This window comes from Miniopterus schreibersii (genome assembly GCF_964146895.1).
Source record: "Miniopterus schreibersii genome assembly, chromosome: 1".
Taxonomy (NCBI): Eukaryota; Metazoa; Chordata; class Mammalia; order Chiroptera; family Miniopteridae; genus Miniopterus; species Miniopterus schreibersii.
This window is the reverse complement of record NC_138101.1, coordinates 151,212,828-151,227,895: the sequence shown is the minus strand read 5'-3', so window position 1 is coordinate 151,227,895 and position 15,068 is coordinate 151,212,828. Positions and strand designations below refer to the sequence as shown.

General features: G+C 43.1%; 1 protein-coding gene across 3 annotated transcripts; it reads left to right on the top strand.

The window, feature by feature from the left end:
• Window positions 1–1,445: 1,445 nt before the first annotated feature.
• LYSMD2 (LysM domain containing 2) lies at window positions 1,446–14,871 on the top strand. 3 transcript variants are annotated; one of them, XM_081121058.1, is made up of 3 exons: window positions 1,446–1,889; window positions 12,439–12,767; window positions 13,800–14,871. In XM_081121058.1, exons 1-3 carry the CDS (start codon window positions 1,617–1,619, stop codon window positions 13,843–13,845), a joined length of 648 nt encoding a protein of 215 aa, XP_080977184.1. In that variant the 5' UTR covers window positions 1,446–1,616; the 3' UTR covers window positions 13,846–14,871. The 3 variants fall into 3 exon arrangements, with proteins under 3 accessions (XP_080977184.1, XP_080977185.1, XP_080977186.1); XM_081121059.1 differs by having other exon boundaries at window positions 1,452–1,876; window positions 13,800–14,371; XM_081121060.1 differs by lacking the exon at window positions 1,446–1,889 and adding an exon at window positions 2,011–2,121 and having other exon boundaries at window positions 13,800–14,371.
• The last annotated feature ends 197 nt before the right edge of the window (window positions 14,872–15,068 follow it).

Here is a 15,068-nt window from a genome sequence, read left to right as displayed (position 1 = left end):
AAAAAAAAAAAAAAAAAAAAGTAGACAGAGAATTGGAAAAGTAGCATTACAGGTGGAGGGTATAGCATATGCAAGGCACGAAGGTAGACAGAGAAGCAAGTTCACTTGGCTGTTTGGCAGGAACATATGGAGGGTACAGGATGAGTTGTATATTAGTGATGGCCAGAGCACGGATAATAAAAATGGAAAGAATATGCCTGGCCCGCGTGGCTCAGCGGTTGAGCATCGACCTAGGATCTAGGAGACGGCTGTTTGTTTCCTGGTCAGGGCACATGCTCAGGTTGCAGGTTTGATCCCCAGCAGGGGACTTGCAGGAGGCAGCCGATCAATGACTCATTGATGTTTCTATCTCTCTCCTCCTCTCCCTTCCTCTCTCTGAAATAAAGATATATATATATATGAAAGAATAGCTTGAATGCCAGTGTGAGTTATGTGAATGCTGTCCACGGGGAGCCACTGAAGAATTTTTTATGGGAGGGGCGATGCGGTAATCACTTGCCCCTCTCCCATCATGTGTTCTGCCTCCTGAGCGCTAGGTCCTTTGCCTCTGTCCAGCACAGAGACATTATGGAAACTTCAGCCAATGAATCAAACTTCCTGTCTCCTAACCTGCCTATCAGGTACCTCATCTTGGAGAGCTGTCCAGAGTACAGCAGAAATCCCGGGCCTAGATTCTAGAAAATGCGCACCCCCTCTGTAGAAGACCATCACAGGCGTGAATGCTGAGGAGAGGGTGCTCAGGATGAAGAATACGGAGAAGAGGTCATTGGTAGATTTAATGATGATACTACTTTGGGGAGTTATGATTTCAGGGTAGTAAAGAGGAAAACAAACCGATAAGAAAAAAAGATGTGTGCAGATAGTAAATTCTAAGCAGTGAGCCGGGAGAACAGACCGTAGCTCGTCAGATCTCAAGGCAGCCCAGGATTCAAATCGGCCCCGGTGTGCAATGAAGGGTGAAGCCCAAACCACTGGAGCTTCGTGTGAGGTCACCCACCGGGCGTTAGAAGCACTGTCCTCCTGGTGTAATGTCGAAAGGACAGGACCCTCCAGGCCGTTGGGATGGGCCAGGAGGGGACAAGCACGTTTAATGGTGTTAATGTTTTCCGTGACTTAGAGGTCGCTCGGGTACTCGAGTGAGGGGAGGGAAGTACCCTTGGCGCGCAGATCACTTGAAGGCCTGAGAAAGCTGGTGCCTGCCGGGGAATCGATAAAGGGGGCCGAGCAAAGCGTCGGGGTTCTGCCGCGGTCAGGGCCGGCTCTGTGCGGGCCCCGTCGGCCTGGCGCAGTGGTTCCCGCGGGCGCCGAGGACACCTAAGGATAGGCCGCTCTGCGCTCCGTTTCCTCGCCCCGCGGGCCTGCGGGGCCGGGGCGCGCAGGGCGGGGCGCGGCGGGAGCTGACTGCGCCCTTCCCCTCGCACGTGCGCCCAGGGAGGAGGAACGCGGGGGGGGGGTGCCCGCCGTGCCGGGCCCGCGGCTGCCCGCCGCCTCCAGCCCGCCGCCCCCGCGGCACTGCCATCCGCAGCCTCAGCGAGGAGGAAGCAGGGCGGCGGCGGCAGAGGCGGAGGCACCGCCCTCTTGGCCCGCTTCCCGACCTGGCGGCCTCCGCAGGACCCATGGCGGATTCCTCGCCCTCGCCGGCCCTGCGGGAAGGCGGCGCCCGCGCGCCCCGGCCCTCGGCCCCCTCGCCGCCGCCCCGCTCGCGCCCGAGCTCCGAGCCGGAGGAGGCCGAGCTGTCGCTGAGCCTGGCCCGCACCAAGACCCGCTCGTACGGCAGCACCGCCAGCGTGAGGGCGCCGCTGAGCGCCGGCGTCATCGAGCGCCATGTGGAGCACCGGGTCCGCGCGGGCGACACGCTGCAGGGCATCGCGCTCAAGTACGGAGTCACGGTGAGCGCGCCGGCGGCCGCGGGCCGGGCTGCGGCGGCGGGGGCGGGGGAGGGGGGAGGGGGGAGGGGAGGGGGAGGGGGGAGAGAGGTTTGGGGCGGGGCGTGTGAGGGGAGGGGGTCGAGGAGGCAGCCTCTGTCCCTGGGAGGCTCGGCCCCCAGCGCGGGCTCCGTGCGCTCTGCGGGCGACCGCGAAGGTCGCCGAAGCTGGTCCGGTAGCCAGAGGGGCGGGCCAGGTAAGTGCATCAAGTTCCCGGTGCCCTGCCCGGATTCGGACCAGATCTGTCGCGTGAGAAAGGCCAAAGAGGACCAGGGCTTTGGCATCACCCGGAGCCACGCTCACTGGATTTTCGGTCCTGTTCATACCCCCACGTATATATTTACTCAAAGCCGAACTGACGTGCGGACGTGGGCAGAGAATTTTGTTTTCTGTGTAAACAAGCACTGTGATGAGTCAGGAATGGTAGTTGTTCCCGTAGGATGTTCTGGTTCTATCGGGTATACTTTTTTTTTTTTTTAATTTAGAAGTGAAATTACACCCCTGGGCTCACTGGCAACTGTGAATGTGACACCTGTCACTAAGCAGCGGCCAAGAACTGTGGTCTAGGTGAACTGGAGAGCTGTGTTTATTATAAATTTATAAGTGTGTGTGTCATGGGTATATTGCATTACACCTCTGGGAAGAACATGGAAACCTGAGGGAACATATTGTTTCATTAAAATTACTTATAATTAACTCTGAGCTATGGGATGGCCTTTGTGCGTTTGAGTTCTGTATCAGTTTTCAATGTTCTTTCCTGAAGCACCTTAGACAGCAATGGGAAGAAAGGCGATCTTACCTGTATCTTTCTCTTAAGGTGACACTCTTTCTGGCCCTTCACTGAATGACAGAGACCAGTAGTCTATTTTGCACATTCAGGCGGGTATATGTTTACCTAGCAGGTCCTTCTATCATTTAAACATTTCGAGAACAGGGATCTTGCAGTGCAGGCATGGACTGACATCGTGCCATGAATGGTCCCATTCTGCCTCCTTGGGAGTTCCAAATGTGAGCTTAGAGCTACACGTCTTATGTGCATTAACGGGGCCTGGTTTGGGTCAAAGCCAGAGGAAAGCAGAGTTGGCAAGTAACAGTAGCTACCTTCTGCAGAATGCCTGCTATGTGCCAAGCTCTGCATTTATCCTGTTCCATCTTGTTATTATTCAATTTGATTTTCCGGGTAAGCCTTGAGATAGGTGTAATTAATCTTCTTTTTGCAGATGAGAAGATGGATGAGAGGTAAGAATGTTTTCCAAGTATGCTTATTCATTGAGACCAGCTTGAACCCACACAGTGATAGAGCTCTTGCTTTTCTCTAGATATTACTTCTGATTTCCACCCATATTTTTTATCCTAGTCTTATCAAGAGCTCTCTCAGTGTCTTGGTTACTGAAGAAGGAAAGTCTTTTCTGTCTGGTCTCTATGGGTCTTACCTACTAGGCCAGGGTGACTGCACCTAGGAGCGCATGATATCCAGAGAAGTGGTATTTCCCTGGTCCCTACCCATATCAGTCTCTCTGCAACCCACTGCCCTCCATGGTTTCATTTGATTGCTTTAGAGCTTCTAAACATCTGCTCACTGAAGGTCTGTACTTTAGATCAAATGGTTTCTCACTCCTTTTTCACTAATATAGATTCTGTTACTCATAACTATCACTCCTTTCTGTTAAAGTGTAAATCAGATTTTTTATTAGTTTTATAAAGATGATTTTAAGGTGTTAAGCTCAAGTATAATGGATTGGGACCTATAATCTATAGACACAAATAGTCTATTGCAGAGTTTCTCAACTACAGCACTGTTGGTATTATGGACTGGATAATTCTTTGTTTGGGGGTGGGGTGGGAGGGTTCTCCCATACATTGTAGGATGTTTAGCAGCATCCCTGACCTCTGCCTGTAGATGCTGGTGTACCCCTGCCCCCATCCAGACATTGCCATATGTTCTCTGGGAAGAAACTCACTCTTGGTTGAGAACCACTGGTTTATTACATATATATCATTTATTTTGGGCCCTGAACTATATAGTTGATGAGGTTTTTAGAGACTCTTCCATTGATTACGTAGAACCAGTGAAAGTGATAATACTGTAACAGTGAAGTGATATTCTTGCTTTAATTAATATCTACAAATGTTAACTGAATTTACTCATTGTCAATTGAGATTTGATTTTATTTTTTATTTTAAAAAATATCTTTATTGATTTCAGAGAGAGGAAGGGAGAGAGATAGAAACATCAATGATGAGAGAGTCATTGATCGGCTGCCTCCTGCAGGCCCCCAACTGGGGATCGAGCCCCCAACCCAGGCATGTTCCCTGACCGGGAATCGAACCATGATCTCCTGGATCGTAGGTCGACGCTCAACCCCTGAGCCATGCCCGGCTGGGCGTCAATTGAGAAACTGGTTATCTGAAGTGGAACTCAATGGCTAGCAGCAAATGCACATCCTAGGATATACCCTTGGAAACTGGTTATCTGAAGTGGAACTCAATGGCTAGCAGCAATGTACATCCTAGGATATGGAAATAGGTATGTTCCTCAAACTTGCCTGGATAGGAGAATGCCCGGGGACAGAGTAAAAAGAAAGAATTCTAGCTGACCTTGAACTTACTGGATCAGAATATCCAGAAAGGCAGAAAGGTTTTCTTTTTTCTCTGACTGAGCAGAAAGAATTTGAGTAAGTTTCTGATATTGACTGCCAAGATCATCCATATATTTAAACTATTGTTTAAAGGAGTAAGTGATGAGATGTTGGAGATTTAGAGACCCAAGGCAGTGCACCTGGGAATTAAGAGTGAGTCCAGGCAGACTTTGACTTGAACTTCCCATGTTTGGCAAAAGCAGAGCATAGCTCTATAATCTTAGTGGAGCAGAAACTCTGAGGGAAGGCTGTTTGCCCATGACAGCTCCCCAGCCACCCAGCTGGGAGTTCAAGCAGGACCTCAGTCCCTTGGTGGGGGAGACTGGTAAAAGCCAGTAGTATTTTCGGTATAAGGAGGTTCCCAGAACAGATACTCTGACAAGGAGAAAAGATGGAGACCTGAGTTATTAGGGGAACAACTTGGAAACTGGTTATCTGAAGTGGAACTCAATGGCTAGCAGCAAATGCACATCCTAGGATATACCCTTGGAAACTGGTTATCTGAAGTGGAACTCAATGGCTAGCAGCAATGTACATCCTAGGATATGGAAATAGGTATGTTCCTCAAACTTGCCTGGATAGGAGAATGCCCTGGGACAGAGTAAAAAGAAAGGATTCTAGCTGACCTTGAACTTACTGGATCAGAATATCCAGAAAAGGGACCCAGGAATCTTCATGTTTTTCATGCATGACTTTTTGCTTGTTCCCAAAGCACTGCCCCTGCTTGGGGCCTTTGCACTTGCTGTTCCATCTGCCTGGGACACTCTTTTCCTGAGAGCTGCATGCAGGGCACCGGTCATGGGTGTGTGACCTGTGCAGTTACACAGGGCCCCATGCTTACAAGAGCCCTGTACTTGGTTTAATGCTCTGCAGTTGTCATCTTGACATTTGTAATAATTGGTGAACAAGCACCCCACACTTTCACTGGCCCTACAAATCGTGTAGCTGATCTTGCTTGTGTGACTGGCTCCCTCACTGCCTTCAAGTCTTCACTTAAATGCCTCCTTCATGAGACCTTCCTGACTACTCTATGTCAAATTGCAACCCTCTTCCCCTTCCCTGTCTTGCTTTTCCCAACAGTATTTATCATTCATCTAATATTTCTTTTTTCTTTCTTTCCAGCTTCTATGTTTCTGGTGATACATTAGTGAATAAATAAAAATCCATGCCCCCATGGAGCTTATATTTTAGTCAGTGGAGACAGTAAGTAAACAAAGTATGTTATATGTCAGGTATTGATAAGCAAAATGGAAAAAGAAAAAAAAAGCAGAGAAAGGAGAAAGGGAGGGTTGGTGGGGGTAGCTGCAATTTAAAATAGTATGGCTGTGGAAGACCTCACTGAGAAGGAGGCGAGGGAAGGAGCTTGCAGATATCTGTGAAGAACATTCCAGGCAAAAGGAACAGCGAGTGATGCAAAGGCCCTGAGGTGGGAATGTAATTGACGAGTTTGGACCAGATTACTTAGGGTCTTGAAGACCATCGTAAGAACTTTGGCTTTTTCTCTGAATGAGTTGGAAGCATTGGAGGAGTTTGAGCAGAAGAGTGACATGATCTAACTTATGCATTAAAAGGATCACTCTGGCTGCTGCTTTGAGAATAGGCTGCTGTGGGGTGGTGGGTGGGGTGAGGGTAGTGGAGGTGGAGTTGGGGAGTAAGTGCGAAGGCAGGGAGATCAGATAGGATGGAGGCTTTGCAGTAATGTAGGTGAGAGCATAGTAGCTTGGACCAAAGCAGTAGAGAAGGAAGTGGTGAAAGTGGCTGGATTCTCATTGATTTGTTGATATGCTCTACATTTTCTGCTTATTTGTTCTCTGTTTCGTTGGAGTATCTCTGCCCTAGAGATGGGCCAAGGGATTCAGGAGGCTTCTCTATAGGAAATAAGAATGTGGACGTTCAAGAACCCGGCCAGGTCTGACGCCTGATGGACTATAGTCCTTCTGCCAGTGACTTAGAAAATATCTTAATGACTCTTTCCACCGTCCCTTTTAAAGTTATTCATGGTTATTAACTGACATTTTAAAAGTTACTTTTTTTGAGCTTAGTTTGTCTGAGGCCCTCTGCTAGATGCTGGGGCTACAAGATAATATATGCTGTCCTCTTTTTATGCATAGTGAGCTTATCAGCTACTGCTTTCCACCGGCGGATAGCTCCTTGAGAAGCCAGGTTGCTTGTATAATTTATTTCTGTGTGTAGCTTGAGTCTGGCACACAGTGAGTCCTCCACATATGGGTGGGTTTAATCCACAGGAAAGCCTGACTTGTATGAAGTCACTAGGCCCTGGAATTGAGCAGACCCTTAACTTTGGGGCCCAGGATACAGGTTGAATGAGGGGGTGCAGCCTCCTTGACTTGAATTGCAAAGTTTGCTTTGAGGCTCTCCTACCTGCAGAGAAAAGACAACTGCCACAGCTGGTACTTGGTGCTTCTTTCCTCCCCTGCCCCAGCACTGGGTCCTTATATTGAATTAAAGATTTATATTAAATAAAGATTTGAGCATCTTTACCCGACTAAGAGACATCTGAGAAAGTGGGTCTGGGAAACTGAAACTCTTTGGGCTGAGTTGAGAAACCATTTAAGTTCAAACCTCAGACATGAACTTACTTGGGCTGGAATTTCCCTGGTTGCACTTACCTCCACTGAGTCATTAAGGCCGCTTACCTAACCCAGTGTACTAGATTTAGCTATGGCTTTTGTAGTGACCCGACTCTTCTTAGTTGGATGCAAGCCTTTGGAGGAAAGCAACCAGCTTCAGGCAGCCACTGTGAACTCTTTGAAATTGGGGAAAAACGGTCAGAGAACAGTATAGAAACTGAAAGTGGGTAGGAGGCAAAGAGGGGATGTATTATTTGCATAAACCCTTTCTTTATCTCTCTGCTTTCCCCTGGCAACTTGCGTGTCCTCTCCCCTCCCCAGAGGCCACATTGTCCTCAGTCAGTTCCTCTCTCTTTTCATTACCAGGGGTTCCCTTTTTCTCCCAATGAGCTGCTAAGCTCAGTCACTTCTTAACGGATCCCCCAACAGAACTCACCTTGCTGAGAAAAGGTGAACCAACTGTCACGTTAGGGGGAACAAGTGCTGGCAGTTAGAAATGTAAGTGTGTGTAACTCTTTCGTGTGTATAACTTTAGCCCCTGCTGCTGTTGGAAATTGTCGATGATTGCTGGTCAAAGGGAAGGAAACCATAAATAAATAGTGCCACTTGTAGTGAGAGGGATGGTAAAGTAGCCTTTAGTACTTGGGGTTTTAATAGATTCTCATGTATTCTTTTTTAAAAAACAGCTTTATTGAAGAATAATATACATAGCACAAAATTCACCCATCTTAAGTGTACAATTCAAGGACTTTTAGTAATGTTACAGAGCTGTGCAACCATCACCAGGATTCTAGAACAGTTCCACCACCCTGAAAAGATCCCCGTGCCCATTGCCCGTATTCCCTGTTCCCTTCTCCAACCCCAGGCAACCACAAATCTACTTTCTAACCAATAGATTTGTCTTTTTGGACATTTCATATAGTGGAATGTCATATGTTCTTCTGAGATATTGTGAGGAAGAGAGAAATCCTTCTCCCCGTTAGCACATGGCAGTGAAGGAGTCTGGTTGCCACCAAACCTGGAACTTAACAGGACAGTGGGGTGGTGAATCCAGCACTTACTGGAAAGTGATCCTGAGAGAATCCTATATTTAACTCTGTTTTCTTTTATGTAAAATGAGAGTTGTGTATATGTGAAAATATTCTGCAAGCCACACAGTGCTATGCAAGTGTTTGTTATTATGTTTCCTGAAATATCTTTGGAAGGGTGTGTCTTTTTTAAGGAACGGAGAGTATTAACCTAAAAATACAAGGCCTTTCAAAATGAGAAACAACATGCATTGAGATCAGTAAGAATAACTATTTGGGAAGTTTTAATTCAAGCAGAAGCCCAAATAATGTTCCAATTAAGAGACAAAGGCAATGGGTATTTGTGAGAAAGGGAAGGGGAACAATTACATCAATAGAAGGGGGGCATTTTCCTTGGTGCAGGTAACATAGTGATGTTAATTCTAAACAGTGCTTTAAATTTTTAGTCCAGTAGTCATCAGTCCAGTAGTCATAATAACTGCTTTCTTGTTATCTCTGCAAACAGTGTGTTGGGAAACAATGTTGCTTTAGGCTCAGTCCAAAGGTTATTTTGCCCTGTTTTAAACATTCCAAGGTTTGAGACTTAAGACCTGCAAGGCTATTCCTCTAATATGGCAAATCCAGCTCCATTTTAAAGTGGTTCCATTTATATTATTGTGTACAAGAGGAAGAAAAAAAATTTTGAATTTTGCATTCACTGTTAGGCAGGTGGCCAGAGTTGCCTTTGGGGAGCGTTCTTGGTCATGCTTAGCAGCCGCTGTCCAGCTACCTTTTGTGGAGGAAGTTTTACGATTTCACCTTTACAGAATGCATTTACAGGGGAGTAATTTTAAATAAATTGTTTTTAAGTCGTCACTTGTTCTACCTAATTTTATCATAGTTGACCTTGTGGCCACCCTATTGACTCTTAACCCTTTGCGGTCGTTTGTCTACTCTCAGCCACCAAAGCTATTTTACCGTTCCGGCCGTATGTCTGCTCTCAGCCACCACAGCAAGGAACCGTACGAATCTTAACTCTATTCATTCATGTATCAGTTCATAATTTCTCTGAAAGCTCTTAATTCCGACCAGTACGACACCCATGTCCAAATTTAATACGACTGCAAAAGGTTAATTATTCTGTTATCTGTTTCTTAGTGACCAGACAGTAAACTTGGTTGAGTTATACTATTCAATCCTGATTAGAAAAGAGTTTGAAATGAAAGCATTTGATTGCTACACCTCTCCCTACTTATCTGCCCCCAAGAAACAGAGGGTAGTTCTGCCTCACCTTGAAAAGGTCACATTTCCTATTCTCAGCATTAATTATTAGAAAATGTTGAACAGGTGAGGCAGCTGCAGAGTTTTCCAGGTCTTCCATGGGTTGGATCATGACTTTTATTCCTTCTCTGTGAGGTGAAATTCCCAGAACATTAGGCCCATCTAAGCTCAGGTAAAAGTATGAAACATTCCTAAAACATCACATCACTGTTTGGGATTATTTACAGTCTCTTGTCTGTGCTACTGCGGTTTCCTGCATAACTGTGCTTCCCTGTTTCCACTGATGCTGATCCATTTTCCACAAAGTGATCTTTAACTGTAATCAGATCACGTCACTCCCTTCCTTCACTGTCCAAGGGCTTCCTGTCACTTTTAAAATAAAATCTAAATTCCTTGCCTTGGATCGAAGGCCCGGCGTGGCCCGGAGTGTGCTCTCTATGCCCGCACTCAGCCACTTCATTTTTCCTTGCTCTGGGCATTTGCAGCTGCTCTTTCTGGTTAGAATGCAAGAGGCACTAAAGGCAGATTAGAATATACCTGAACCTGCTATGGATAAAGTATTCAAATTATTCAGTTCTCTCAAATCTAAGCCTAAACTAGACCAGAGATACTTAGGACTCTTAGATTTTAATTTTATCTTTAAAATGCACTAGCCTATTCATGGTCTCTCTTTCTCACCCTTGCCTTATCTCCTTTAACTTAAAACTAGAACACAAAAGACCACCTACCCTGCACATAAGATACTTTAATGCAGTGTCTTTAAAATAAAAAAAAATGGCTTTAAATGTATTATTTGTGTGGATGCAGCTTATAGTAAGAAAATAGGAAGAACAGAATTCACTTATTTAACTAATGTGTCTTCAGGACCTTTGAAGTAGAAATCTAATTTTTTCACTCAATCAGTTTGGCATTGAAGGATCTTCGTAATGTGTTCCCATTAGTCATGCACTTTAATCGTGGTGTTGTATGGACCTAGACTCAGACAGAAATTCCAGCTCTTGAATTTATAGAACCATTTACACTTGGTCCAATCAATCATCTCTTGTGTGCCTCTATTTCTTCACTGGATATGGAGAGGAGTAAGTACCATCTACTGCCAGGTGCTCTGCTAAATAGTCTCTGTCTCTATTCTGTCCCTCTCCCTCCCTGTCTCTCTCTTTCTCTCTCTCTCTCTCATCTATCTATCATCTATCTATCTATCAATCAATCTATCTATCATCTATCTATCTATCTATCTATCTATCTATCTATCTATCATCTATCATCATCATCATCTATCATCTATTCACCCATCCATATCTATCTATCTATCTATATCTATCTATCTATCTATCTATCTATCTATCTATCTATCTATCTATCATCTATCTATCTATCATCTACCTATCTATCATCTATCATCATCATCTATCATCTATCTATCATCTATTCACCCATCCATATCTATCTATCTATCTATCTATCTATCTATCTATCTATCTATCTATCTATCATCTATCATCATCTATCTGTCATCATCTATCTATGTATCTACCATCTATCTCCTCTCTGCAAGTATGCATATAAACTCCCATTTAATCCTTCTGACATCCCTGTGAAGAGTAGATGATACCTGTTCTACATGTGAGGAAACAGGCTCAGTGAGAGAACTCACGAGCTCATGTTCATATAGTTTGTGTTGGTGGAGCTGGAATTTGAAACCAAGCCCGAGATTCCCAGGCCTGTGCACTTAGCTGTTGTACCAAACTGTCTTAGTTACATACCTCACAAGAAAGAGTTGTGGTGAGAATTAGATGGTGCAGTGAATGTAAAGAGCCTAGCATGGTGCAAGCCCCAGGCTAGTTGATTGGGGAAGTCTGCAGATACCTTGTAATACATGTGATAGATAGAAGAGTGGGCACTTCAACATGCTAAGCACCTGTGAAGCTTGAGTCCTATGTGCACTGACCAGCATTGTGGACTTAGACATGTCACTTGACTCTCTTGTTTCATTTGTAAAAATGAAGATGCTAATATCTAGATTGCAGAACTGTTATGAAGGTTAAGTGAGGTTAAACAATGTATGTAAATTCCATTCCCCCTTTTGCCTCCAGCTCCTATCCCCATTTCTGTGGTTTGGGGGAGGCATCCATGGGCTATAAAAGAGTTTGAGGTTATAGAAGCCTGTGTTAAATTCTAGCTTCTTCATCTGCCAGTTGTATTATGACTCCATGGGACATAACCTCTATGAACTTTATTTCTTTTATTTGAAACTGAAGCTTTAAATACCTACTTCATAGGGCAGAAAAGATGAGATACTACCTGTAAAGTGCTCCCCACCTCTTCTCCTTACCTGTGCCACTCCTGCCCGTTCTTCACGGTCCATTTAAAGGCAAAAGAATCAAAATCAGGACCCCACCTTCCCCGTGAGGCCTTTCTTAAAGACTGCAGTCCCGGCCTACACCCTTCTTCCAAATTCTTGCTGTCCTTATCTCTGTACCACCTCCCGCTTCCATTATGTTTACCAAATACAATTCAAGAGACGCCGGAAACACTCCAGAACTAAAATAACAGCACTAGTAAATATTTTAAACATCAGATAATAGAAATGTTAACATAAAAGTGGAATTTATTAAATAAATGCAGAAAATTCTGTATTTTTTAACTTCAGGGATTTAAAGCTGCTTGGTAAAGGCTGCTTTGTAGGGCAACTAATATAGTGTGTTGGGTGGGGGGGAATTAGTCTTTCTGTTTTTAAAATTGGGAGACAGAATTTCCTGACATCTCTTGAAATGACTAGGGGTATCTGGGGAGATGACAAAACCCGGATTAAGCTTCTCAGATCCAGAGAAAGCACTGCATAGATTTTGCTCATGAATATTTTCTTTTTTTTTTTTACTTTTAAAACTTTTATTTTTATTTTATTTCATGAATATTTTTAGTTCTGTGTTGCATAATAAGCCCTGCTTCTGGATTTATTTATATGTAACTCTGTGTTTTCTTTTTTGTATTTTAGATGGAGCAGATTAAAAGGGCAAATAAACTGTTTACCAATGATTGTATATTTCTGAAGAAAACTTTGAACATCCCAATCATTTCAGAGAAGCCTTTGCTGTTTAATGGACTTAACTCAATTGATTCTCCAGAAAATGAAACTGTTGATGGCCGTTTTTCTCGTGAAGAAGGGCCGGTAGCTGCGGAAGACTCCTCCCCTCCCAGTCCACAAGCATCTCCTGTTCAGCCAGTGCAGCCTCAGGAAGTGTCAGCCAGAGATTTCCTGCAGAGACTAGACTTGCAGATTAAGTTATCAACGCAGGCGGCCAGGAAACTAAAAGAAGAGAGCAGGTAAAAATATGCTGGTAAAGTGTCAGAGGCTGAAAAAATTACTCTTAAGATGTTTTCACTTGGTCAGATTTTCTTTTATTGCTTTAAAAAACTATGTTTTAATTCCAGAAAGGCATTTTGAATATATGAAATCTAAAGAGGGCCACTGTATTCTACATAAAGCTTTATCTGTTGCAATGCTTTGTCTCTGTGATTATGAAAAGTTTGTTTCTTTGCTTTATAGCATAACTGTCCAGCTAACGATTCTGGATAGCAGCCAAGTAGACACAGGTAGTTGACGCCTTCAAAGGAAGCAATGCCCTAGAGAATACTTTGTAAAATATTGATCCTTATAATATTTGTCAAAGACATTGTCCATTGCTTGTTTTCAGAATTTTTTTATGTAAGATCTTGTGTGAGTTTTTTTCAATTTGATACTTGGACAAACCTTTCTGTCTCCTATACAATTGGGTTTTTTCTTCCTTTATGATCCCAAGAATGGCACAACTTACTGAGCTTCCTTTTTTACCCTGACTGCCAGAAAGGTTGCAACTAAAATTGGTGCTCAGTTCAACCACTGTAATATTTCTTATGGTTAATGTATTTGTACCCTTCTCTTTTCTTTAGCCCTGATTTTTATTTTCTATTTTATCCATATTATTATATGTATCCCCTTTGTCATAGGCATCTCAAATCCTTTTGAGAAAGAGGTGAAATAGTAAAAATATAAACAGAACTAAGAATGTAATTATTTATAATTTAATATAAATTTTGTTACTTTATTTAAATGTAATATAAATATAAATATATAGCAAGTACTGTACTAGTCTTTTTTCCAATAACTGAGACACCAATAACATGGAATTACTAAAGTACACCTCAGTGAGTGTTTGCAATTCATACAGCTTTCAAGGTGTTCATGATATTGTAAGTAGATAACACCTGCACTTCTTTGGCAAGTGGATATTAAGTTGTGTGATAAATATATGTGTTAGTTTCCTGAATACAGTTTTTAAACACTGGTTTATGCTATATTCCTTTTTTTCCCCCCAGAGATGAAGAAGACAATCTCTATGCAACTTCACTCTATCACAGTTAGATGAACAGGGAGCATAATCTCACCTGGATTAAGAGATGGTTGGATCATAAAGAAACCAACAACTGAAGATTCAAAAGCATCCCTTTTGGATTTTCAGAGTGTACATCTTTAAATCACAATTAAGTAGTTCCACCCCTGGCAGTTGCACTGAAGTGATTAGTTCCCTCTGGCTTTATAATTTTAAGTCTGCATTATGGCATGATAACAAAATTGTATCCCAAAGCTCATCACTTTTGCAGGTGGTGGTAGTTTTTAGACTTGCTTTTGTAAATACTAGTAGACAGAAAGCATCAAAGACTATTTGCATAGTCAAGCTAAAAACGTTTATCTCTTGAGAATTCCTTTTACGTGAAAAACATGGTTGCTGTTTGAGTGATGCCGATTTTGCTATGTGTTTATAATTAAGTGCAATATATATATTTCGATATGTATTACATATTCTGTATTAATATAAAGAACCAAATTTTGTCTGCTATTTTGTAAAAATAAACTACCAAAGTCTGAAAAAAATAAACTATGTTTTTACATTTGAGTCTCCAATTTTTTTTAACAAATGAGAAAAAATTGATTTTAAGTTATATTTTTGAAATAGTGACAACTTTTTCCTCTACTTTTATGGTTTTTATTAATTTAATTGCAATTTTGAAAAAAGTTTCAATACCTTAAAAGCAAATCATCTGCGGTAAGTAGTAACCTTTGCATTTTCACAGTATTTGACTTGATGTGTTTCAGCTGTAGTGAAACATGGACTCCGACAATAGAAGGAAAACGCAATACCATGACCTGACACATGGATGAATTCCAGTTTGGATGTCATTGATTAGTCACGTCACAGAGTGTTTTGCAGTCACTGTGCTCATTTGAATTAAGGGTTAGGTTTTTATTCACATAATTTCATTTGTTTTACTTTTACTATATGTATAGTTTACAGCGGGAAACCTTAAGCAATATATTATTTACAGTTAAGTATATTTTGGCCTCAATTTCTGTTCAACTGCTGGATTAAATAAATCTTTAGGCTTCCACAAAACTCCTCATGCTTGTTCCTCCCCAACATCGCAAAAGGGGGCTGCTCTCTGAGGGGCAAAAGGGACCTTTGCTTTCCGTCTTCTTTCCCTCTTGTCTGCAGAATCGACCTGCAGGACCTGCACGTCCAACCCTGGAGGCATGAATGGGAACAGCAGTTGTCTGTCCTTGTCTTGAATTTCTTGTTGGTTCACAAC